Here is a 26,742-nt window from a genome sequence, read left to right as displayed (position 1 = left end):
ACCCCGTGCTGTACCTGTTCTGGGTGTGTTTGATGGGGACAGTGGAGAGAGAACTTTACTCTGTATCTAACCCCGTGCTGTACCTGTCTTGGGAGTGTTTGATGGGGACAGTTTAGAGGGAGCTTTACTCTGTATCTAACCCCGTGCTGTACCTGTCCTGGGAGTGTTTGATGGGGACAGTGTAGAGGGAGCTTTACTCTGTATCTAACCCCGTGCTGTACCTGTCCTGGGAGTGTTTGATGGGGACAGTGTAGAGGGAGCTTTACTCTGTATCTAACCCCGTGCTGTAGCTGTCCTGGGAGTGTTTGATGGGGACAGTGTAGAGGGAGCTTTACTCTGTATCTAACCCCGTGCTGTACCTGTCCTGGGAGTGTTTGATGGGGACAGTGTAGAGGGAGCTTTACTCTGTGTCTAACCCCGTGCTGTACCTGTTCTGGGTGTGTTTGATGGGGACAGTGTAGAGGGAGCTTTACTCTGTATCTCACCCCGTGCTGTACCTGTTCTGGGTGTGTTTGATGGGGACAGTGTAGAGGGAGCTTTACTCTGTATCTAACCCAGTGCTGTACCTGTCCTGGGAGTGTTTGATGGGGACAGTGTCGAGGGAGCTTTTCTCTGTATCTAACCCAGTGCTGTACCTGTCCTGGGAGTGTTTGATGGGGACAGTGTAGAGGGAGCTTTACTCTGTATCTAACCCCGTGCTGTACCTATCCTGGGAGTGTTTGATGGGGACAGTGTAGAGGGAGCTTTACTCTGTATCTAACCCCGTGCTGTACCTGTCCTGGGAGTGTTTGATGGGGACAGTGTAGAGGGAGCTTTACTCTGTATCTAATCCCGTGCTGTACCTATCCTGGGAGTGTTTGATGGGGACAGTGTAGAGGGAGCTTTACTCTGTATCTAACCCCGTGCTGTACCTGTCCTGGGAGTGTTTGATGGGGACAGTGTCGAGGGAGCTTTACTCTGTATCTAACCCCGTGCTGTACCTGTCCTGGGAGTGTTTGATGGGGACAGTGTCGAGGGAGCTTTACTCTGTATCTAACCCCGTGCTGTACCTGTCCTGGGAGTGTTTGATGGGGACAGTGTAGAGGGAGCTTTACTCTGTATCTAACCCCGTGCTGTACCTGTCCTGGGAGTGTTTGATGGGGACAGTGTAGAGGGAGCTTTACTCTGTATCTAACCCCGTGCTGTACCTGTCCTGGGAGTGTTTGATGGGGACAGTGTAGAGGGAGCTTTACTCTGTATCTAACCCCGTGCTGTACCTGTCCTGGGCGTGTTTGATGGGGACAGTGTCGAGGGAGCTTTACTCTGTATCTAACCCCGTGCTGGACGTGTCCTGGGAGTGTTTGATGGGGACAGTGTCGAGGGAACTTTACTCTGTATCTAACCCCGTGTTGTGACTGTCCTGGGAGTGTTTGATGGGGACAGTGTGGAGGGAGCTTTACTCTGTATCTAACCCCGTGCTGTACCTGTCCTGGGAGTCTTTGATGGGGACAGTGTAGAGGGAGCTTTACTCTGTATCTAATCCCGTGCTGTACCTATCCTGGGAGTGTTTGATGGGGACAGTGTAGAGGGAGCTTTACTCTGTATCTAACCCTGTGCTGTACCTGTCCTGGGAGTGTTTGATGGGGACAGTGTAGAGGGAGCTTTACTCTGTGTCTAACCCCGTGCTGTACCTGTCCTGGGAGTGTTTGATGGGGACAGTGTAGAGGGAGCTTTACTCTGTATCTAACCCCGTGCTGTACCTGTCCTGGGAGTGTTTGATGGGGACAGTGTAGAGGGAGCTTTACTCTGTATCTAACCCCGTGCTGTACCTGTCCTGGGAGTGTTTGATGGGGACAGTGTCGAGGGAGCTTTACTCTGTATCTAACCCCGTGCTGTACCTGTCCTGGCAGTGTTTGATGGGGACAGTGTCGAGGGAGCTTTACTCTGTATCTTACCCCGTGCTGTACCTGTCCTGGGAGTGTTTGATGGGGACAGTGTAGAGGGAGCTTTACTCTGTCTCTAAAGCCGTGCTGTACCTGTCCTGGGAGTGTTTGATGGGGACAGTGTAGAGGGAGCTTTACTCTGTATCTAACCCCGTGCTGTACCTGTCCTGGGAGTGTTTGATGGGGACAGTGTAGAGGGAGCTTTACTCTGTATCTAACCCCGTGCTGTACCTGTCCTGGGCGTGTTTGATGGGGACAGTGTCGAGGGAGCTTTACTCTGTATCTAACCCCGTGCTGGACGTGTCCTGGGAGTGTTTGATGGGGACAGTGTCGAGGGAACTTTACTCTGTATCTAACCCCGTGTTGTGACTGTCCTGGGAGTGTTTGATGGGGACAGTGTGGAGGGAGCTTTACTCTGTATCTAACCCCGTGCTGTACCTGTCCTGGGAGTCTTTGATGGGGACAGAGTAGAGGGAGCTTTACTCTGTATCTAATACCGTGCTGTACCTATCCTGGGAGTGTTTGATGGGGACAGTGTAGAGGGAGCTTTACTCTGTATCTAACCCCGTGCTGTACCTGTCCTGGGAGTGTTTGATGGGGACAGTGTAGAGGGAGCTTTACTCTGTATCTAACCCCGTGCTGTACCTGTCCTGGGAGTGTTTGATGGGGCCAGTGTAGAGGGAGCTTTACTCTGTATCTAACCCCGTGCTGTACCTGTCCTGGGAGTGTTTGATGGGGACAGTGTAGAGGGAGCTTTACTCTGTATCTAACCCTGTGCTGTACCTGTCCTGGGAGTGTTTGATGGGGACAGTGTAGAGGGAGCTTTACACTGTATCTAACCCCGTGCTGTACCTGTCCTGGGAGTGTTTGATGGGGACAGTGTAGAGGGAGCTTTACTCTGTATCTAACCCCGTGCTGTACCTGTCCTGGGAGTGTTTGATGGGGACAGTGTAGAGGGAGCTTTACTCTGTATCTAACCCCGTGCTGTACATGCCTGGGAGTGTTTGATGGGGACAGTGTAGAGGGAGCTTTACTCTGTATCTAACCCCGTGCTGTACCTGTCCTGGGAGTGTTTGATGGGGACAGTGTCGAGGGAGCTTTACTCTGTATCTAACCCCGTGCTGTACCTGTCCTGGGAGTGTTTGATGGGGACAGTGTAGAGGGAGCTTTACTCTGTATCTCACCCCGTGCTGTACCTGTCCTGGGAGTGTTTGATGGGGACAGTGTGGAGGGAGCTTTACTCTGTATCTAACCCCGTGCTGTACCTGTCCTGGGAGTGTTTGATGGGGACAGTGTAGAGGGAGGTTTACTCTGTATCGAACCGCGTGCTGTCCCTGTCCTGGGAGTGTTTGATGGGGACAGTGTAGAGGGAGGTTTACTCTGTATCGAACCCCGTGCTGTCCCTGTCCTGGGAGAGTTGGATGGGGACAGTGTAGAGGGAGCTTTACTCTGTATCTAACCCCGTGCTGTACCTGTCCTGGGAGTGTTTGATGGGGACAGTGTAGAGGGAGCTTTACTCTGTATCTAACCCCGTGCTGTTCCTGTCCTGGGAGTGTTTGATGGGGACAGTGTCGAGGGAGCTTTACTCTGTATCTAACCCCGTGCTGTACCTGTCCTGGGAGTGTTTGATGGGGACAGTGTAGAGGGAGCTTTACTCTGTATCTCACCCCGTGCTGTACCTGTCCTGGGAGTGTTTGATGGGGACAGTGTGGAGGGAGCTTTACTCTGTATCTAACCCCGTGCTGTACCTGTCCTGGGAGTGTTTGATGGGGACAGTGTAGAGGGAGGTTTACTCTGTATCGAACCGCATGCTGTCCCTGTCCTGGGAGTGTTTGATGGGGACAGTGTAGAGGGAGGTTTACTCTGTATCGAACCCCGTGCTGTCCCTGTCCTGGGAGAGTTGGATGGGGACAGTGTAGAGGGAGCTTTACTCTGTATCTAACCCCGTGCTGTACCTGTCCTGGGAGTGTTTGATGGGGACAGTGTAGAGGGAGCTTTACTCTGTATCTAACCCCGTGCTGTTCCTGTCCTGGGAGTGTTTGATGGGGACAGTGTAGAGGGAGCTTTACTCTGTATCTAACCCCGTGCTGTACCTGTCCTGGGAGTGTTTGATGGGGACAGTGTAGAGGGAGCTTTACTCTGTATCTAACCCCGTGCTGTACCTGCCTGGGAGTGTTTGATGGGGACAGTGTAGAGGGAGCTTTACTCTGTATCTAACCCCGTGCTGTACCTGTCCTGGGAGTGTTTGATGGGGACAGTGTAGAGGGAGCTTTACTCTGTATCTAACCCCGTGCTGTACCTGTCCTGGGAGTGTTTGATGGGGACAGTGTAGAGGGAGGTTTACTCTGTATCGAACCCCGTGCTGTCCCTGTCCTGGGAGTGTTTGATGGGGACAGTGTAGAGGGAGGTTTACTCTGTATCGAACCCCGTGCTGTCCCTGTCCTGGGAGTGTTTGATGGGGACAGTGTAGAGGGAGGTTTACTCTGTATCGAACCCCGTGCTGTCCCTGTCCTGGGAGAGTTTGATGGGGACAGTGTAGAGGGAGCTTTACTCTGTATCTAACCCCGTGCTGTACCTGTCCTGGGAGTGTTTGATGGGGACAGTGTAGAGGGAGCTTTACTCTGTATCTAACCCCGTGCTGTCCCTGTCCTGGGAGTGTTTGATGGGGACAGTGTAGAGGGAGCTTTACTCTGTATCTAACCCCGTGCTGTTCCTGTCCGGGGAGTGTTTGATGGGCACAGTGTAGAGGGAGCTTTACTCTGTATCTAACCCCGTGCTGTACCTGTCCTGGGAGTGTTTGATGGGGACAGTGTAGAGGGAGCTTTACTCTGTATCTAACCCCGTGCTGTTCCTGTCCTGGGAGTGTTTGATGGGGACAGTGTAGAGGGAGCTTTACTCTGTATCTAACCCCGTGCTGTACCTGTCCTGGGAGTGTTTGATGGGGACAGTGTAGAGGGAGCTTTACTCTGTATCTAACCCCGTGCTGTACCTGCCTGGGAGTGTTTGATGGGGACAGTGTAGAGGGAGCTTTACTCTGTATCTAACCCCGTGCTGTACCTGTCCTGGGAGTGTTTGATGGGGACAGTGTAGAGGGAGCTTTACTCTGTATCTAACCCCGTGCTGTACCTGTCCTGGGAGTGTTTGATGGGGACAGTGTAGAGGGAGCTTTACTCTGTATCTCACCCCGTGCTGTACCTGTCCTGGGAGTGTTTGATGGGGACAGTGTAGAGGGAGCTTTACTCTGTATCTAACCCCGTGCTGTACCTGTCCTGGGAGGGTTTGATGGGGACCGTGTAGAGGGAGATTTCCTGCGTCTATCTGGTGAGTGCTGGCACAATGAAAATTTCTCCTAAGTGGACGGCACAGGAAATGTTCCCTTTGTAAAACCAAGAGAATGTAGCAGCAGTAAACGGAAAAACATCAAGTGCAGCGAAAACCTGACTGCTCAGTGCTCAGGCCGTTTTAAGTTGGCTGGGAGGAAGCCTGAGTCAGCGGCCAGCTGGTACAGATTAGGAGCGGAGGTTAAAAATAAAAGCTCCCAAGTCGCGCCTTTCAAAGTGCTGAGTTTGGAGACTTGAAGACGCACGCAAAAGAAAAAAGGTATCTCTCTCTCTGACTGTGGAACTTGGGTCCTTACCATTCCCGGCCTGCTCGTAAAGGTGGATCAAAGAGAGACAGCAATTTAACGGGGGCTGCACCCCTGCCCCCTCCTCCCCCAGTCCCCCACCGCCCGGGGCAATTGGGTGCTATTTTTGCCCCACCCTCGGTGAGAGACAATGACGGCCCTTTCCTGCTGCAGCTGGGTTTTTTTGCAAAACGCGGGGTGTGTGGGCCGACCCCCCGCCGGGCTACAGTCGCCCCATTTTCAATGACCCTCGCCGCTGACAGCATTATGCACCCCCGGCGGGCTTTAATCCTTTCCCCTTGCAAATCGGGACCCTGGAAATGAAGCTCTTTGATCCGACAAGAGTTCCACATTGTAATGTTTGACACTGCTTTCTTCAACAAAAAATAAACCGCAGCAAATTCAAAACAGATTTTCCTGTGGTTTCCCCGCAACAGCTTTCAGATGTCAACGGGGTAGCGGCAGGGAGTGTGTCAGCATTGACTGGGGGTCCCCCGGCAGTGTGTCAGTATTTACAGGGGGGTCCCCGGGGAGTGTGTCAGCATTGACTGGGGGTCCCCCGGCAGTGTGTCAGTATTTACAGGGGGGTCCCCGGGGAGTGTGTCAGCATTGACTGGGGGGTCCCCGGGGAGTGTGTCAGCATTGACTGGGGGGTCCCGGGGAGTGTGTCAGCATTGACTGGGGGGTCCCGGGGAGTGTGTCAGCATTGACTGGGGGGTCCCGGGGAGTGTGTCAGTATTTACAGGGGGGTCCCCGGGGAGTGTGTCAGTATATACAGGGGGGTCCCCGGGGAGTGTGTCAGCATTGACTGGGGGGTCCCGGGGAGTGTGTCAGTATTTACAGGGGGGTCCCCGGGGAGTGTGTCAGTATTTACAGGGGGGTCCCCGGGGAGTATGTCAGTATTTACAGGTGGTTCCCCCGGGAGTGTGTCAGTATTTACAGGGGGTCCCCGGGGAGTGTGTCAGTATTTACAGGTGGGTCCCCCGGGAGTGTGTCAGTATTTACAGGGGGTTCCCGGGGAGTGTGTCAGTATTTACAGGGGGTCCCGGGGAGTGTGTCAGTATTTACAGGGGGTTCCCGGGGAGTGTGTCAGTATTTACAGGGGTGTCCCCGGGGAGTGTGTCAGTATTTACAGGGGTCCCCGGGGAGTGTGTCAGTATTTACAGGGGGTTCCTGGGGAGTGTGTCAGTGTTTACAGGGGGTGTCCCCGGGGAGTGTGTCAGTATTTACAGGGGTCCCCGGGGAGTGCGTCAGTATTTACAGGGGGTTCCTGGGGAGTGTGTCAGTGTTTACAGGGGGGTCCCCGGGGAGTGTGTCAGTGTTTACAGGGGTCCCCGGGGAGTGCGTCAGTATTTACAGGGGGTTCCCGGGGAGTGTGTCAGTATTTACAGGGAGTTCCTGGAGAGTGCGTCAGTATTTACAGGGGGTCCCGGGGACTGTGTCAGTATTTACAGGGGGTTCCCGGGGAGTGTGTCAGTATTTACAGGGGGTTCCCGGGGAGTGTGTCAGTATTTACAGGGGGTTCCCGGGGAGTGTGTCAGTATTTACAGGGGGTTCCCGGGGAGTGTGTCAGTATTTACAGGGGGTCCCCGGGGAGTGTGTCAGTATTTACAGGGGTGGCCCCGGGGAGTGTGTCAGTATTTACAGAGGGGTGTCCCGGGGAGTGTGTCAGTATTTACAGGGGGTCCCCGGGGTGTGTGTCAGTATTTACAGGGGGGATCCCGGGGAGTGTGTCAGTATTTACAGGGGGGTCCCCGGGGAGTGTGTCAGTATTTACTGGGGGGTTTCCGTGGAGTGTGTCAGTATTTACAGGCGGGTCCCCGGGGAGTGTGTCAGTATTTACAGAGGGGTGTCCCGGGGAGTGTGTCAGTATTTACAGGGGGTCCCCGGGGAGTGTGTCAGTATTTACAGGGGGTCCCGGGGAGTGTGTCAGTATTTACAGGGGGGGTCCCCGGGGAGTGTGTCAGTATTTACTGGGGGGTTTCCGGGGAGGGTGTCAGTATTTACAGGGGGTCCCGGGGAGTGTGTCAGTATTTACAGGGGGTCCCCGGGGAGTGTGTCAGTATTTACAGGGGGGTCCCCGGGGAGTGTGTCAGTATTTACTGGGGGGTCCCCGGGGAGTGTGTCAGTATTTACTGGGGGGTTTCCGGGGAGTGTGTCAGTATTTACAGGGGGTCCGGGGGAGTGTGTCAGTATTTACAGGGGGGTCCCCGGGGAGTGTGTCAGTATTTACTGGGGAGTTTCCGGGGAGTGTGTCAGTATTTACAGTGGGGTTCCCGGGGAGTGTGTCAGTATTTACAGGGGGTTGCCGGAGAGTGTGTCAGTATTTACAGGGGGTCCGGGGGAGTGTGTCAGTATTTACAGGGGGGGTCCCCGGGGAGTGTGTCAGTATTTACAGTGGGTCCGGGGGAGTGTGTCAGTATTTACAGGGGGGTCCCCGGGGAGTGTGTCAGTATTTACTGGGGAGTTTCCGGGGAGTGTGTCAGTATTTACAGTGGGGTTCCCGGGGAGTGTGTCAGTATTTACAGGGGGTCCCTGGGGAGTGTGTCAGTATTTACAGGGGTGGCCCCGGGGAGTGTGTCAGTGTTTACAGAGGGGTGTCCCGGGGAGTGTGTCAGTATTTACAGGGGGGTTCCCGGGGAGTGTGTCAGTATTTACAGGGGGTCCCGGGGAGTGTGTCAGTATTTACAGGGGGTTTCCGGGGAGTGTGTCAGTATTTACAGGGGATCCCGGGGAGTGTGTCAGTATTTACAGGGGGTCCCCGGGGAGTGTGTCAGTATTTACAGGGGGGGGTCCCCGGGGAGTGTGTCAGTATTTACTGGGGGGTTTCCGGGGAGTGTGTCAGTATTTACAGGGGGTCCGGGGGAGTGTGTCAGTATTTACAGGAGGTTGCCGGAGAGTGTGTCAGTATTTACAGGGGGGGTCCCCGGGGAGTGTGTCAGTATTTACAGGGGGTCCGGGGGAGTGTGTCAGTATTTACAGGGGGGGTCCCCGGGGAGTGTGTCAGTATTTACAGTGGGTCCGGGGGAGTGTGTCAGTATTTACAGGGGGGTTCCCGGGGAGTGTGTCAGTATTTACAGGGGGTCCCGGGGAGTGTGTCAGTATTTACAGGGGGTCCCCGGGGAGTGTGTCAGTATTTACAGGGGGTCCCCGGGGAGTGTGTCAGTATTTACTGGGGGGTTTCCGGGGAGTGTGTCAGTATTTACAGGGGATCCCGGGGAGTGTGTCAGTATTTACAGGGGGTCCCCGGGGAGTGTGTCAGTATTTACAGGGGGTCCCGGGGAGTGTGTCAGTATTTACAGGGGGTCCCCGGGGAGTGTGTCAGTATTTACAGGGGGTTCCCGGGGAGTGTGTCAGTATTTACAGGGGGTCCCGGGGAGTGTGTCAGTATTTACAGGGGGTCCCCGGGGAGTGTGTCAGTATTTACAGGGGGTCCCCGGGGAGTGTGTCAGTATTTACAGGGGGTCCCCGGGGAGTGTGTCAGTATTTACAGGGGTCCCGGGGAGTGTGTCAGTATTTACAGGGGGTCCCCGGGGAGTGTGTCAGTATTTACTGGGGGTCCCCGGGGAGTGTGTCAGTATTTACAGGGGGGGTTTCTGGGGAGTGTGTCAATAATTACAGGGGGTCCCCGGGGAGTGTGTCAGTATTTATAGGGGGTCCCCGAGGAGTGTGTCAGTATTTACAGGGGGGGTTTCCGGGGAGTGTGTCAGTATTTACAGGGGGTTTCCGGGGAGGTTGTCAGTATTTACAGGGGGTCCCCGGGTGTGTGTCAGTATTTACAGGGGGTTCCCGGGGAGTGTGTCAGTATTTACAGTGAATTCCCGGGGAGTGTGTCAGTATTTACAGGGGGTTCCCGGGGAGTGTGTCAGTATTTACAGGGGGTCGGGGGAGTGTGTCAGTATTTACAGGGGGGATCCCCGGGGAGTGTGTCAGTATTTACAGGGGGGTCCCCGGGGAGTGTGTCAGTATTTACAGGGGTGGCCCCGGGGAGTGTGTCAGTATTTACAGAGGGGTGTCCCGGGGAGTGTGTCAGTATTTACAGGGGGTCCCCGGGGAGTGCGTCAGTATTTACAGGGGGGCCCCCAGGAGTGTGTCAGTATTTACAGGGGGTTCCCGGGGAGTGTGTCAGTAATTACAGGGGGTTCCCGGGGAGTGTGTCAGTATTTACATGGGGTTCCCGGGGAGTGTGTCAGTATTTACAGGGGGTTCCCGGGGAGTGAGTCAGTATTTACAGGGGGTCCGCGGGAGTGTGTCAGTATTTACAGGGGGTTCCCGGGGAGTGTGTCAGTATTTACAGGGGGTCCCCGGGGAGTGTGTCAGTATTTACAGGGGGTTCCCCGGGGAGTGCGTCAGTATTTACAGGGGGTCCCGGGGAGTGTGTCAGTATTTACAGGGGGTCCCGGGGAGTGTGTCAGTATTTACAGGGGGTCCCCGGGGAGTGTGTCAGTATTTACAGGGGGTCCGGGGGAGTGTGTCAGTATTTACTGGGGGGTTTCCAGGGAGTGTGTCAGTATTTACAGGGGGGGTTTCCGGGTAGTGTGTCAGTATTTACAGTGGGTCCCCGGGGAGTGTGTCAGTATTTACAGGGTGGTCCCCGGGGAGTGTGTCAGTATTTACAGGGGGTCCCGGGGAGTGTGTCAGTATTTACAGGGGGTCCCCGGGAAGTGTGTCAGTATTTACAGAGGGTCCCCGGGGAGTGTGTCAGTATTTACAGGGGAGTTTCCGGGGAGTGTGTCAGTATTTGCAGGGGGTTCCCCGGGGAGTGTGGTGAGTGAACGGGGTTCAGTATAAAATGAGATGTGGGGGTAGCAAAGTGGGGGACCATGTGCAGTTCACATGGGAGGTGGCTGGCAGGCTGTGGAGGGGGTGGGGGTGGGGGGTGGGGGTCGGATGGATGGCAGCAACGGAGAGGGCCTGGGGGTCGGAGTCATTTCCATTGGCTCCTGGTGCGTGCGGTCGGGGTGGCGTCCAGCTCAGATTATTGACGGGGCTGTGGGTTCGCCGCACGTGATCCCGCCAGCCTCGTCAAGGGGCCTGACTGCGCCCCACCTCACTTTTGATCTTCTCTTGCTTGTTGGCCCACTCCTGCCGCAGCTCCTCCCGCAGGCGGTTCTCTTCTTCCTGGGGAGACAAGACAAAAGGGGGTGAGGTCTCGTTATAGTCGCAACGCTGTCTCCCCAGATCCCATGGAGAGTGTCGGCTGAAGGGTAACACGGGGTGGGTGGCACGTGTGGCGCAGGGGTGGAGGTGCGTTGTCGCTGGTGTCCTGGGGGCGAATAATTGACACTCAGCCCGACATCACTGAAGAGGGATAAACCGGGTCATTTCGCAGGGGAGCTACTTGTGGGATCTTGCTGTGCAACCCCCCCCCCCCCCTCACGTTTCTTACATTACGACAGCGAGCCGGGCTTCAAACCCAAAATGTGTCTGTGGCTGTGAGGTGGTTGGAGACATCCTGAGGCAGTGAGAAATGCGGGATCAACACGAGATTTTATTTCAGTGCGTTGAACAGCGGAAGCCATTTTGTGCCCAGCAAGCTGCCATCAATAGCCATGTGAGCGATGGCTAGCTCAAAAGTGATGTTACTTGAGGGACGGATATTGGCGACAGGACAACGGGGAGAATTCCACACCCATTATTCTTCCAATCGTGGATCTGGGATCTTTTAATTATCTCCGGTTTATTATTTCATCATGAACGATGGTGTCTTCGACAGTGCGGCGTTCCCTCAGCACTGACCCTCCCACAATGCGGTGCTCCCTCATCACTGACCCTCCGACAGTGCGGTGCTCCCTCAGCACTGACCCTCCGACAGTGCGGCGCTCCCTCAGCACTAACCCTCCCACAATGCGGTGCTCCCTCAGCACTGACCCTCCGACAGTGCGGCGCACCCTCAGCACTGACCCTCCGACAGTGCGGCGCTCCCTCAGCACTAACCCTCCCACAATGCGGTGCTCCCTCAGCACTGACCCTCCGACAGTGCGCCGCTCCCTCAGCACTGACCCTCCGACAGTGCGGCGCTCCCTCATCACTGACCCTCCCACAATGCGGTGCTCCCTCAGCACTGACCCTCAGACAGTGCGGCGTTCCCTCAGCACTAACCCTCCCACAATGCGGTGCTCCCTCAGCACTGACCCTCCGACAGTGCGGCGCTCCCTCAGCACTGACCCTCCCACAATGCGGTGCTCCCTCAGCACTGACCCTCAGACAGTGCGGCGTTCCCTCAGCACTAACCCTCCCACAATGCGGTGCTCCCTCAGCACTGACCCTCCGACAGTGCGGCGCTCCCTCAGCACTGACCCCCCCGACAGTGCGGCGCTCCCGCTGCACTGACCCTCCGACAATATAGCGCTCCCTCAGCATTGACCCTCTGACACTGTGGCACTCCCTCAGCACTGACCCTCCGACAGTGCGGTGCTCCCTCAGCACTGACCTTCCGACAGTGCAGCGCTCCCTCAGCACTGACCCTCCGACAGTGCGGCGCTCCCTCAGCACTGACCCTGCGACAGTGCAGTGCTCCCTCAGCACTGACTGACAGTGCGGCGCTCCCTCAGCACTGACCCTGCGACGGTGCAGTGCTCCCTCAGCACTGACTGACAGTGCGGCGCTCCCTCAGCACTGACTGACAGTGCGGCGCCCCCTCAGCACTGACCCTCGGACAGTGCGGTGCTCCCTCGGACAGTGCAGCGCTCCCCCAGCACTGACCCTCCGACAATATAGCGCTCCCTCAGCATTGACCCTCTGACACTGTGGCACTCCCTCAGCACTGACCCTCCGACAGTGCGGTGCTCCCTCAGCACTGATCCTCCGACAGTGCGGCGCTCCCTCAGCACTGACCCTCCGACAGTGCGGCGCTCCCTCAGCACTGACCCTCCGACAGTGCGGCGCTCCCTCATCACTGACCCTCCCACAATGCGGTGCTCCCTCAGCACTGACCCTCAGACAGTGCGGCGTTCCCTCAGCACTAACCCTCCCACAATGCGGTGCTCCCTCAGCACTGACCCTCCGACAGTGCGGCGCTCCCTCAGCACTGACCCTCCCACAATGCGGTGCTCCCTCAGCACTGACCCTCAGACAGTGCGGCGTTCCCTCAGCCCTAACCCTCCCACAATGCGGTGCTCCCTCAGCACTGACCCTCCGACAGTGCGGCGCTCCCTCAGCACTGACCCCCCCGACAGTGCGGCGCTCCCGCTGCACTGACCCTCCGACAATATAGCGCTCCCTCAGCATTGACCCTCTGACACTGTGGCACTCCCTCAGCACTGACCCTCCGACAGTGCGGTGCTCCCTCAGCACTGACCTTCCGACAGTGCAGCGCTCCCTCAGCACTGACCCTCCGACAGTGCGGCGCTCCCTCAGCACTGACCCTGCGACAGTGCAGTGCTCCCTCAGCACTGACTGACAGTGCGGCGCTCCCTCAGCACTGACTGACAGTGCGGCGCTCCCTCAGCACTGACCCTGCGACGGTGCAGTGCTCCCTCAGCACTGACTGACAGTGCGGCGCTCCCTCAGCACTGACTGACAGTGCGGCGCCCCCTCAGCACTGACCCTCGGACAGTGCGGTGCTCCCTCGGACAGTGCAGCGCTCCCCCAGCACTGACCCTCCGACAATATAGCGCTCCCTCAGCATTGACCCTCTGACACTGTGGCACTCCCTCAGCACTGACCCTCCGACAGTGCGGTGCTCCCTCAGCACTGATCCTCCGACAGCACGGCGCTCCCTCAGCACTGACCCTCCGACAGTGCGGCGCTCCCTCAGCACTTACCCTCCGACAGTGCGGCGCTCCCTCAGCACTTACCCTCCCACAATGCGGTGCTCCCTCAGCACTGACCCTCCGACAGTGCGGCACTCCCTCAGCACTGACCCTCCAACAGGGCGGGGCTCACTCAGCACTGACCCTCCCACAATGCGGTGCTCACTCAGCACTGACCTTCTGACAGTGCGGCCCTCCCTCAGCACTGACCTTCCGACAGTGCAGCGCTCCCTCAGCACTGACCCTCCGACAGTGCGGCGCTCCCTCAGCACTGACCCTGCGACAGTGCAGCGCTCCGTCAGCACTGACTGACACTGCGGCGCTCCCTCAGCACTGACTGACAGTGCGGCGCTCCCTCAGCACTGACCCTCGGACAGTGCGGTGCTCCCGCGGACAGTGCAGCGCTCCCTCAGCACTGACCCTCCGACAATATAGCGCTCCCTCAGCATTGACCCTCTGACACTGTGGCACTCCCTCAGCACTGACCCTCCGACAGTGAGGCGCTCCCTCAGCACTGACCGTCCGACAGTGCGGTTCTCCCTCAGCACTGACCCTCCGACAGTGTGGCGCTCCCTCAGCACTGACCCTCCGACAATGTGGCGCTCCCTCAGCACTGACCCTCCGACAGTGTGGCGCTCTCTTAGCGCTGGCATCGGGCAAGGGGAGTATCATGGCCTGGATTGTGGGGGACCGAAAGCCACAACACTCTGACTGGGAGGCGAGTGGGAGCAGCGGAGATGCTGCTGACTGCTGGAACAATGCGGGAGGTTGTGGGCGATGCTGCTGGAATGGGGAGGTGCCAGTGGGTGCGGGTATGGGGGGTGAAAGGTTCTGATTAACGTCGAGAGGCCTGTATCGAATAATGTGACTAACGGGCGAGAGATTTGTCACTCGGTGCCGAGACTCTGCGTGATCTCAGACATGGAGAGGCAGCGTTAGGATCGATGCCACTGCCTGTACACCATCGCCACACAGAGGAACGAGAGAAGGAACTGGATGGGGAACAGTTTACTGCTCGCTGTTAAACATTACTGGCGACAGATCCTACACACAGGCAGATTTCAAGTTTAACTTGTCCAGACTCTCCTCGTCCCTGATTAGACACGGTTCTGGTAGCCGTGTTCTGTAATTGGAAACGGTGGTGCTTGATTAAAGAGAGTGCAGTTTGTAGCCCGCCCGCCTGCACACAACTCCCCCCCCCACTCCCCCGTTGCACACATCTGCTGAACATCTGCCGGCTGCAGAATGCTTTCCAGATGGAAGGTGGCCTGGATGGGTTGTCGGCTGCGTTGAATATTGCCACCAGGCGCTCGGCTAACCTGATGGGTGAAGCTGTACCTTGGCGCGTATCAGCACAGCGGGCGCCTTCCTTTGTAACCCTGACCACTGCTTCCCATCCCCTGGAGACTGTAACGCTGACCGCGTGAGAGTGGGGGAGAAACGGGAAGAAAGAGTGAGAGAGAGTGAGCGAGAGGGAGGGAGAGAGCAAGAGACAGCGAGAGAGCAAGCGAGAGCGAGAGAGAGAGAGCGAGAGAGTAAGAGTAAGAGAGAGTGAGAGAGTAAGAGAAAGCAAGAGAGAGCAAGAGAGAGCAAGATAGCGAGAGAGCAAGAGAGAGCGAGAGAGCGAGAGAGTGAGAGAGCGAGAGAGTGAGAGAGCAAGAGAGTAAGAGGGAGCGAGAGAGTAAGAGAGAGTGAGAGAGCAAGAGAGCGAGAGAGAGCAAGAGAGAGCAAGATAGCGAGAGAGCAAGAGAGAGCGAGAGAGTGAGAGAGCAAGAGAGCGAGAGAGTAAGAGGGAGCGAGAGAGTAAGAGAGAGTAAGAGAGAGCGAGAGAGGAAGAGAGAGCAAGATAGCGAGAGAGCAAGAGAGAGCGAGAGAGGAAGAGAGGAAGAGAGAGCGAGAGAGCAAGAGAGAGCGAGAGAGCAAGAGAGAGCGAGAGAGCAAGAGAGAGCGAGAGAGCAAGAGAGAGCGAGAGAGCAAGAGAGAGCAAGAGAGCAAGAGAGCGAGAGAGAGCGAGAGAGCAAGAGAGAGCGAGAGAGTAAGAGAGAGCGAGAGAATAAGAGAGAGCGAGAGAATAAGAGAGAGCGAGAGAGCAAGAGAGCACGAGAGAGAGCGAGAGAGTCAGAACCAGTGAGGGAGACATGAGTGAGGTAGAGAAAGAGAACCGCGATCTGAAAGAGCAGTTAGCAGCAAGGGACAGAGAGGTGGATGATGCCAAGAGGACACATCAGTCTTGTCTCGCGCATTTGAACAGTTTTCAGACGCAATACGATAAGGCCTACCAGGGCACGCAACGTGCGGTCTTGGTAAGACAAGAGACAGAACAGCAAGTCAAGAAATTGCAGAAACAATGCAATGATCTAAAAGCAGCCCGACGAGCACTCCATACTTCCACGATGGAACAAAGGCAGAGCTCAGTAGACCACGCAAAATGCCGGAAGCAAATTGCAGAATTGCAATCTCTGCTGTCTGTTCAAAATGGATTTCAGAGTACATTCGGACCCCAATTAGATCAAGAAAACTGCCCCGATTGGCAGGAATTGAACGAGACTGCCCATAGATACGTGCATGGGACATGTACGCAGGAAAAACCCCAGAAAAGGAAAGCGCCCCAACCCCCAACCGAACAGGCAGAACACACCCCCATGAACCCTGTAACCACACACCGCAGGGCTGCAGGAGAAGGAGAAGCAGATTTCCTTTACACAACCCCGTTAACCGTGACCCAATTACGGGACGCGTGTGGAAAAATTACACCGTTCCTTCCCACATCAGACCCCCACCAATTTTTCACGAAAGTCAAACAGCAGGCAACCATGTACGGCCTGGACGAAAAGGAGCAAGTGAAGCTCACAGTTTTAAGCCTCGACCCTTCAGTCGTAGCAGCCCTTCCCGACCCACAGAATGTAGGAGGAGGCACACTCCAAGAGATGCACACAGCGATCCTTGATGCGATCGGCTTTAACAGAGGAGACCCTGTAGAAGGCCTAAATAAGTGTAGGCAGAAGAAGACAGAGCACCCCACAGCGTTTGCTGGACGTTTGTGGATTCACTTTACCGCAGATTTTGGAGAGATAGCCCTTGCCCATTTGTCCCCAGATAATATGGCCAAATGGACCCGAATTCTAGTCTCCCACGCCACAGAAGCAGGACAAAAAGCTTGCGCAAATTATGACACCTCAGGGACTTCCGGTGGCTTGGCCGAGCAGGGCGGCCGCAGCAACAAGAGCTCCCACCGGTGACCGCGATTCGCGGCGATTTCGGGGAAATCCCCGCGTCTTCGCGCACCCCCCCGACTATCGTCGGCCTTTGGGGCCGCCACGAGCAGCCATCGGGGCCAGTTTAAAAACCGGCGAAGAACCCCGCGCGGGTGTCGGACGGCGGGGGCTGAGGCGCTGGGCCCAGCGCGGCAGGTCAGAGCAGCGGGGACGGAGCTACGAGGAGGCCGAGGCGGCAGGCCCGAGGCCAGGGCACCATGTAGGGAGGGTGCTCCACGTCGGATGGCTCCCACCTAGGAGGGAGAAAGAAGGCTGAAGCCTGGTCCCAGGGGAGCTCTGGGTGAATGCAGAGGAGAAAGAAAGAAGGTTTAAGGAAGTTTGGTAAAAGTTTTTTTTTCTCTCCCTTTTATTTTCAAAAAATTTTCAGATTGATGAAGGGCAGGAGGGTGAAGGGGGAGAGAGGAGAAAAGAAAGAAGATAAAAAACAATAAGCCGCTAAAGGATGCGAAGAGCAGCGTCGAAGAAAGGAGGAAACGCGGGTTCGCCGCTGAAGGAGAAGACGAGTAAAAGTGTTGACAGGATGGCGGACGCCGAGCTGCAAGGCGGGGCCGCACTACGTACGGTGGAGAAGATGACCGAGGTGATGGAGGCCTTGAGGAAGGAGACGGCGGTCGTGTTGAGGTCATGGGTTGGAGGAGGCAATCGGCCCGATGAGGGTGGAGGTGGCAAAGGCATCGGCCGAGGTGAGAGAGCAGGGCGAGAAGATGAAGGAGGTGGAGGAGGCCGTGACACGACACAGCGACCAGGTCACCTCGATGGGGAACGAGCTGCGGAGGGTGGTGGAGGTTAACAGAGGACTCCGAGCAAAGCTGGAAGACTTGGAAAACCGCTCAAGGCGGCACAATTTGAGAATTGTGGGCTTGCCCGAAGGGACAGAGGGCCCAAGGCCAATGCAATACTTCGCTGAGAAGTTGGCGGAGCTGATAGGGGAGGGTGAGAGCCCCACTCTGTACGAGCTAGACCGAGCTCATCGGTCATTAAGGCCGAAGCCCAAAGTGAACGAGCCACCAAGGGTAGTAATTATCTGCTTCCATACGTTTTGCATGAAGGAGAAGGTATTAAGCTGGGCGAAGCAGGAGCGCGAGGTGCTGTGGGATGGTTCTGCGGTTCGGATCTACCAGGACTTGACGGCGGAGTTGGCAAAAAGACGAGCGGCGTTTGGGCGAGTGAAGGCGGCTTTGTACAAGGGGGTGCGGTTTGGTGTGGTGTACCCGGCGAAGTTGCGAGTAACATATAACGCCAAAGACTTTTATTTTGAGACAGCGGAGGCGGCTGAGCCGTTGGTGAGGGCAGAAGGCTTGGGACAGACGTGAGGAGCGGAACTGGAAGAGAGACTGTGGACTGTGTTTGAGCAGCTGGAAAATGTATAAATGTTACAACTTTCTTTTTACTGATTTGTATTGCAATTTACTTCTCTTTGCATTGTTACAGAGTTCAAGTTAATGGCGTTCTGTGTTGCGACGGTTAAATGTTATGTTAGTGAATTGTAGGGGTTGGATTGTTGGGTGTGTCTTTCTCTGGGACTGGGTGGAAGGGGGCGAGAGGTCTTGGCGGGGGGAGCCACCCGCGCTAACTAAAGTCAGCTAGTGAACGGAGGGGAGGTGAGAGGAGGGCTGCGGACATTGGAGCCTGGATAGCAGGCTTCAATGGGCCTACGAGGCGAGCAAGAGGGGGGGGAAGGGATGGATGTTGGGGGATGTTTTTGTAGGGGGGGTTCTTGGGAGGGGAGGAAGGGGTTTGATGTTAACAATGGACAGGGGCGGGTCAGGCTCATGGGGCAGGGCCCGGTGGTATGGTGATGGTGGATAAGAAAGTTGGGGGGGAGGGAGTGAGAGACCCCCAGTAAGGATAGTCACGTGGAACGTGAGAGGGTTAGGAGGTCCGGTCAAGAGGTCAAGGGTGCTTGCGCATCTTAAAAGTTTGAAAGCCGATGTAGCAATGCTGCAGGAGACTCACTTGAGGGTGAAGGACCAGGTGAGACTTAAAAAGGGCTGGGTTAGCCAAGTGTTTCACTCCGGATTTGATGGAAGGGCTCGAGGGGTAACGGTGTTGGTCAGCAAAAGGGTACGCTTCCAGATGGAGAAGGTGGTGGCAGATCAGATATGTGATTGTGGCAGGGGCGATGGAGGGGAGGTGAGTGGCGCTGTTAAGTGTATGCGGTCCCAATTGGGGCGATGTGGGATTCGCGAGGAAGGTGTTTGGGGCTATTCCCGACTTGGACACACATGAGCTGATTGTGGGTGGGGGGGGGGGACTGGAACTTGGTGCAGGAGCCAAGGTTGGACAGGTCACGGCCGTGCTCGCTTGTCCCATCAGGGGGGGCGAAGGCGCTGGCTGGGCTAATGGTGGAAATGGGAGGGGTGGACCCTTGGAGGTTCCTGCACCCAAGGGAACGGGAGTATTCATTTTTCACAACGGTCCAGAAGGTATACTCGCGGATCGGCTTTTTCATGTGGGGAAGGCTTTGCTGGCTGGAGTCAAGGGGTCGGAATACTCTGCAATTGCAGTGTCAGATCACACTCCACATTGGGTGGATATGGTGCTGGAGAAGGGGGCAGTGCAGAGACCGGGGTGGAAACTGGATGTGGGGCTTTTGGGGAACCAAGTGTTCTGTGAGAAAATTGAAAAGGTAATTAAGGAATATGTAGGTTTCAAATGTACGGGTGAGGTGTCGAATGCAGTTGTCTGGGAGGCTCTAAAGGCGGTGGTGAGGGATGAGGTAATTTTGTTTAAGGCCAGGGTGGACAAAGAGGAGAGGTTGGAGCGGCAGAGGGTAATAGATGAGATGTTGGAGGTAGATAGGAGGTATGCAGAAGATGGGGACCCAGCAAAGCTGGAAAAGAGGAAGGAGCTACAGGCGAGCTTCGACCGACTGTCCACCAGGAAGGCGGTGCGCCAACTGAGACGAGCAAGGGGTGCAGTTTATGAACATGGAGATAAGTATGTTAGCAGGTCAGCTCCGGAGGGAGGCAGCGGCAAGGGAAATTCCTCAGGTGAGGGATAGGGCAGGGAAATTGGTGGTGGCTCCAGTGCTGATTAACAAGGTTTTTGAGGAGTTTTATGAGAGGTTGTACAAGTCAGAGCCACCCGGGGGAGACCGAGAGATGCAGGAATTTCTAGATGGGTTGGAGTACCCGAGGCGAGGGGAGGGGGACAGGGCTACATAAGAAGGAGCAATAGTGGAGCAGGAGATAAAGGATGCGATTGGGAGGATGCAGTCGGGGAAGGTGGCCAGGCCGGATGGGTTTCCGGTGGAATATTATAAAAAATTCAAGGATAGGTTGGCACCCCTGATGGTGGGGATGTCTGAGGAGGCGATAGGGAAGGGGGTGTTGCCGCAAACCTTGGGGCAGGCATCGTTTTCCCTGTTGCTAAAAAAAGATAAGGATCCGACGGAGTGTGGGCCGTATCGGCCCATATCACTTCTGAATGTGGCCGCAAAAATATTGGCGAAGGTACTGGTGGGTAGGCTGGAGGAGTGCCTCCCGAAGGTGATAGGGGAGGATCAGACGGGGTTCATGAAAGGGAGGCAGCTGTTTTCGAACATTAGGAGGGTTTTGAACGTTGTTATGGCACCGGCGGAAGGGAAGGAAACAGAGGTAGTTGTGGCATTGGACGCTGAGAAGGCGTTTGATCGGGTAGAATGGGGGGACCTGATGGCAGTGCTGGAGCGGTTTGGGATTGGACCAAGGTTTGTGAACTGGGTAAAACTATTATATAAGGAGCTGAAGGTGAGTGTCCGCACAAACAATATCAGTTTGAGATACTTTTCTCCCCACCGTGGGACGAGACAAGGATGTCCTATGCCCCCCCCCCCCTGCTGTTTGCACTTGCGATTGAGCCATTGGCCATCTCATTGAGAAGTTCGGGAGCATGGAAAGGAATAGTCCGGGGGGGGGATAGAACATAGGGTGTCCTTATATGCCGATGACTTGCTGCTGTATGTGTCGGAGCCGAGTGCGTCGATAGGAGGAATATTGGAGCTACTGCGGGTATTTGGGTCGTTCTCGGGGTACAAGCTGAACCTGGACAAGAGTGAGTACTTTGTGGTGTCTCGGCCGGGGGTGGGGGCAGGGGTGGGAGGGCTGCCATTCAGAAGGGCAGGGACTCACTTTAGGTATCTGGGGGTGCAGGTTGCCCGGGTGTGGGGGAGGCTTTGCAGGTACAACATCACTAGTTTGGTGGGGAGAGTGAAAGCTGATCTGGCAAGGTGGGATGGTCTCCCTCTGTCACTGGCAGGTTGGGTACAGGCGGTTAAAATGAACGTGTTGCCGCGATTCCGGTTTATTTTTCAATGCCTGCCGATTTTCCTGCCGAAGTCTTTTTTCAGGGAGATTGAGGGGAGGATTACCTCATTCATATGGGGAGGGAAGGTGGCCAGAGTTATAAAGGTGCTGCTACAGAGGGGAAGACAGGCAGGGGGTTTGGGTCTCCCGAACCTGTTGTACTACTACTGGGCGGCGAATGTGTTCTGGGGATGCCCAGCGCTGGAGGAATTTTGGAAGGGCGTAGCGAGGACGGTGTCGAGGGTGGTAGGATCCAGGGTCAAACCGGGCTGGGGGCTCGCAATATTTGGGGTGGCAGAGGAGCCGGGAGTGCAGGAGGCGAAAGAGGCCGGTATTCTGGCCTTTGTGTCCCTGATAGCTCGGCGAAGGATTCTCCTTCAGTGGAAAGATGCGAGGCCCCCAAGCGTGGAACCCTGGATCAGCGATATGGCGGGGTTCATCAAATTGGAGAGGGTGAAATTCGATTTGAGACGGTCGGTACAAGGGTTCTTTAGGCGGTGGCAACCGTTCTTGGATTTCCTGGCAGAATGGTAGACATTGGTCAAAGGCAGCAGCAGCTCGGGGGGTGGGGGGGTTTACTTTATTTTTGTTTTTGTTATTTACACTGGAAGGGTCTGAGGGGGTGTATATACCAGTTGTGTGGGTGCTAATGTTAATTTATTATTTACGTACAGGGGCGGGGGGGGGGGTAGCTTTTCTAGATTGTGTTTTGGAGTTAACCCTGTTGGTTTCTTTTTTCATTTTGTTATTGATATTTTATGAAAACCTTTAATAAAAATAATTTTTTAAAAAAAGAACCCAACCATCACTGAAGCAGTGCGGCGCTCCCTCAGCACTGACCGTCCGACAGTGAGGCGCTCCCTCAGTACTGACCCTCCCACAGTGTGGCGCTCCCTCAGCACTGACCCTGCGACAGTGCGGCGCTCCCTCGGCACTGACCCTCCGACAGTGCGGCGCTCCCTCAGCACTGACCCTCCGACAGTGCGGCGCTCCCTCAGCACTGACCCTCCGACAGTGCGGCGCTCCCTCAGCACTGACCCTCCGACAGTGCGGCGCTCCCTCAGCACTGACCGTCCGACAGTGAGGCGCTCCCTCAGTACTGACCCTCCCACAGTGTGGCGCTCCCTCAGCACTGACCCTGCGACAGTGCGGCGCTCCCCTCGGCACTGACCCTCCGACAGTGCGGCGCTCCCTCAGCACTGACCCTCCGACAGTGCGGCGCTCCCTCAGCACTGACCCTCCGACAGTGCGGCGCTCCCTCAGCACTGACCCTCCGACAGTGTGGCGCTCCCTCAGCACTGACCCTCCGACAGTGCGGCGCTCCCTCAGCACTGACCCTCCGACAGTGCGGCGCTCCCTCAGCACTGACCCTCCGACAGTGCGGCGCCCGCTCAGCACTGACCCTCCGACAGTGCGGCGCTCCCTCAGCACTGATCCTCCGACAGTGCGGCGCTCCCTCAGCACTGATCCTCCGACAGTGCGGCGCTCCCTCAGCACTGACCCTCCGACAGTGCGGCGCTCCCTCAGCACTGACCCTCCGACAGTGCGGCGCTCCCTCAGCACTGACCCTCCGACAGTGCAACGCTCCCTCAGCACTGACCCTCCGACAGTGCGGCGCTCCCTCTGCACCGACCCTCCGACAGTGCGGCGCTACCTCAGCACTGATCCTCCGACAGTGCGGCGCTCCCTCAGCACTGACCCTCTGACAGTGCGGCACTCCCTCAGTACTGATCCTCCGACAGTGCGGCGCTCCCTCAGCACTGACCCTCCGACAGTGCGGCAATCCCTCTGCACCGACCCTCCGACAGTGCGGCGCTCCCTCAGCACTGATCCTCCGACAGTGCGGCGCTCCCTCAGCACTGACCCTCCGACAGTGCGGCGCTCCCTCAGCAATGACCCTCCGACAGTGCGGCGCTCCCTCAGCACTGACCCTCCGACAGTGCGTCGCTGCCTTAGCACTGACCCTCCGACAGTGCGGCGTTCCCTCAGAACTGACCCTCCGACAGTGCGGCGCTCCCTCAGCACTGACCCTCCGACAGTGCGACGCTCCCTCAGCACTGACCCTCCGACAGTGCGGCGCTCCCTCAGCACTGACCCTCCGACAGTGCGTCGCTGCCTTAGCACTGACCCTCCAACAGTGCGGCGCTCCCTCAGCACTGACCCTCCGACAGTGCGGCGCTCCCTCAGCACTGATCCTCCGACAGTGCGGCGCTCCCTCAGTACTGACCCTCCGACAGTGCGGCGCTCCCTCAGCAATGACCCTCCGACAGTGCGGCGCTCCCTCAGCACTGACCCTCCGACAGTGCGGCGTTCCCTCAGAACTGACCCTCCGACAGTGCGGCGCTCCCTCAGCACTGACCCTCCGACAGTGCGACGCTCCCTCAGCACTGACCCTCCGACAGTGCGGCGTTCCCTCAGAACTGACCCTCTGACAGTGCGGCGCTCCCTCAGCACTGACCCTCCGACAGTGCGACGCTCCCTCAGCACTGACCCTCCGACAGTGCGGCGCTCCCTCAGCACTGACCCTCTGACAGTGCGGCGCTCCCGCAGCACTGACCTTCCGACAGTGCGGCGCTCCCTCAGCACTGACCCTCTGACAGTGCGGCACTCCCTCAGTACTGATCCTCCGACAGTGCGGCGCTCCCTCAGCACTGACCCTCCGACAGTGCGGCAATCCCTCTGCACCGACCCTCCGACAGTGCGGCGCTCCCTCAGCACTGATCCTCCGACAGTGCGGCGCTCCCTCTGCACCGACCCTCCGACAGTGCGGCGCTCCCTCAGCACTGATCCTCCGACAGTGCGGCGCTCCCTCAGCACTGACCCTCCGACAGTGCGGCGCTCCCTCAGCACTGATCCTCCGACAGTGCGGCGCTCCCTCAGCACTGACCCTCTGACAGTGCGGCACTCCCTCAGTACTGATCCTCCGACAGTGCGGCGCTCCCTCAGCACTGACCCTCCGACAGTGCGGCAATCCCTCTGCACCGACCCTCCGACAGTGCGGCGCTCCCTCAGCACTGATCCTCCGACAGTGCGGCGCTCCCTCAGCACTGACCCTCCGACAGTGCGGCGCTCCCTCAGCAATGACCCTCCGACAGTGCGGCGCTCCCTCAGCACTGACCCTCCGACAGTGCGTCGCTGCCTTAGCACTGACCCTCCGACAGTGCGGCGTTCCCTCAGAACTGACCCTCCGACAGTGCGGCACTCCCTCAGCACTGACCCTCCGACAGTGCGACGCTCCCTCAGCACTGACCCTCCGACAGTGCGGCGCTCCCTCAGCACTGACCCTCCGACAGTGCGTCGCTGCCTTAGCACTGACCCTCCAACAGTGCGGCGCTCCCTCAGCACTGACCCTCCGACAGTGCGGCGCTCCCTCAGCACTGATCCTCCGACAGTGCGGCGCTCCCTCAGTACTGACCCTCCGACAGTGCGGCGCTCCCTCAGCAATGACCCTCCGACAGTGCGGCGCTCCCTCAGCACTGACCCTCCGACAGTGCGGCGTTCCCTCAGAACTGACCCTCCGACAGTGCGGCGCTCCCTCAGCACTGACCCTCCGACAGTGCGGCGCTCCCTCAGCACTGACCCTCCGACAGTGCGGCGTTCCCTCAGAACTGACCCTCTGACAGTGCGGCGCTCCCTCAGCACTGACCCTCCGACAGTGCGACGCTCCCTCAGCACTGACCCTCCGACAGTGCGGCGCTCCCTCAGCACTGACCCTCTGACAGTGCGGCGCTCCCGCAGCACTGACCTTCCGACAGTGCGGCGCTCCCTCAGCACTGACCCTCTGACAGTGCGTCGCTGCCTTAGCACTGACCCTCCAACAGTGCGGCGTTCCCTCAGAACTGACCCTCCGACAGTGCGGCGCTCCCCCAGCATTTGAAATATAGCACACACGTTTACGGGATCAAGCGCTGGAAAATGGGAATTCCATTGATCAGTGCTGGATGGGCCAGCACAGGCCTGAAGAGCCGAAGGGCCTCTTCCGCGCGGTTCAACTGTCAAAAATAAACAGATGACTCCGGTTCGCGGTAGCGGTGCACAAACTGGCCTTTCCCACTGAGCAAGAATGACCACGGGTCATCGGGTGTGAGGACTTTGGGATGTCTGGAAGTGGGCAAGTGGCGGATCTTCTGCTTCATTCTACCGACGCCAGGCCAGAGGCTGGGATTATGCCAATCCGACTGCCCATCACCCCGCCACCTCCCCCCCGCCAGGCCCCCGCTCAGGGTGACCGGGAGGACCCGTGGGCGCCCCGCGCTGAGGACCCGACGATCACTGCTCGATCGGATGTGACCGGGATTGAAGGCGGCCGAGATTACCTCCCTCTCCCTGTCCGGCAGGAAGCTGGTGTCCACATCCGGATTTTTACCCAGTTTTCGCTTCTTGGCGGGAATGTCTGGAAACGGAAAGAGGAAAACAATTTTTCAAAATAAAAATTTTACGGAACAACAGAAGGAGCCCAGACCCCCGGAGCCCGCCAGACCCCGCCCAGACCCCCGGAGCCCGCCCAGACCCCGCCCAGACCCCCGGAGCCCGCCCGGACCCCCGGAGCCCGCCCAGACCCCGCCCAGACCCCCGGAGCCCGCCCAGACCCCCGGAGCCCGCCCAGACCCCGCCCAGACCCCCGGAGCCCGCCCAGACCCCCGGAGCCCGCCCAGACCCCGCCCAGACCCCCGGAGCCCGCCCAGACCCCGCCCAGACCCCCAGAGCCCGCCCAGACCCCGCCCAGACCCCCGGAGCCCGCACAGACCCCCAGAGCCCGCCCAGACCCCCGGAGCCCGCCCAGACACCCGGAGCCCGCCCAGACCCCGCCCAGACCCCAGAGCCCGCCCAGGACCCCGCCCAGACCCCCGGAGCCCGCCCAGACCCCCGGAGCCTGCCCAGACCCCGCCCAGACCCCCGGAGCCCGCCCAGACCCCCGGAGCCCGCCCAGACCCCCGGAGCCCGCCCGGACCCCCGGACCCCGCCCAGACCCCCGGACCCCGCCCAGACCCCCGGAGCCCGCCCAGACCCCCAGAGCCCGCCCAGACCCCCAGAGCCCGCCCAGACCCCCAGAGCCCGCCCAGACCCCCGGAGCCCGCCCAGACACCCGGAGCCCGCCCAGACCCCCGGAGCCCGCCCAGACCCCCGGAGCCCGCCCAGACACCCGGAGCCCGCCCAGACCCCCGGACCCCGCCCAGACCCCCGGAGCCCGCCCAGACCCCCGGAGCCTGCCCAGACCCCCAGAGCCCGCCCAGACCCCGCCCAGACCCCCGGACCCCGCCCAGACCCCCGGAGCCCGCCCAGACCCCCGGAGCCCGCCCAGACCCCCGGAGCCCGCCCAGACCCCCGGAGCCCGCCCAGACCCCGCCCAGACCCCCGGAGCCCGCCCAGACCCCCGGAGTCCGCCCAGACCCCGCCCAGACCCCCGGAGCCCGCCCAGACCCCCGGAGCCCGCCCAGACCCCCGGAGCCCGCCCAGACACCCGGAGCCCGGCCAGACCCCCGGAGCCCGGCCAGACCCCCGGACCCCGCCCAGACACCCGGAGCCCGCCCAGACCCCGCCCAGACCCCCGGAGCCCGCCCAGACCCCCAGACCCCGCCCAGACCCCCGGAGCCCGCCCAGACCCCCGGAGCCCGCCCAGACCCCCGGAGCCCGCCCAGACCCCCGGACCCCGCCCAGACACCCGGACCCCGCCCAGACACCCGGAGCCCGCCCAGACACCCGGAGCCCGCCCAGACCCCGCCCAGACCCCCGGAGCTGCCCAGACCCCCAGAGCCCGCCCAGACCCCCGGAGCCCACCCAGACCCCCGGAGCCCGCCCAGACCCCAGAGCCCGCCCAGACCCCCAGAGCCCGCCCAGACCCCCGGAGCCCACCCAGACCCCCGGACCCCGCCCAGACAC

General features: G+C 58.5%; 1 protein-coding gene across 1 annotated transcript in view; it reads right to left on the bottom strand.

The window, feature by feature from the left end:
* Positions 1-26,742, bottom strand: part of LOC140407019 (protein FAM50A-like) — a gene marked incomplete at both ends in the record, with an annotated part of 45,763 nt that overhangs the window by 8,991 nt on the left and 10,030 nt on the right. Inside the window, 2 exons of the mRNA XM_072494805.1 lie at positions 10,602-10,668; positions 25,179-25,255. Coding sequence (XP_072350906.1) covers positions 10,602-10,668; positions 25,179-25,255 — 144 coding nt within the window. The remainder of the gene's footprint in view (positions 1-10,601; positions 10,669-25,178; positions 25,256-26,742) is intronic.

The sequence above is a fragment of the Scyliorhinus torazame genome, unplaced genomic scaffold (assembly GCF_047496885.1).
Source record: "Scyliorhinus torazame isolate Kashiwa2021f unplaced genomic scaffold, sScyTor2.1 scaffold_1092, whole genome shotgun sequence".
Taxonomy (NCBI): domain Eukaryota; kingdom Metazoa; phylum Chordata; class Chondrichthyes; order Carcharhiniformes; family Scyliorhinidae; genus Scyliorhinus; species Scyliorhinus torazame.
This window is presented reverse-complemented; position numbering and strand designations above follow the sequence as displayed.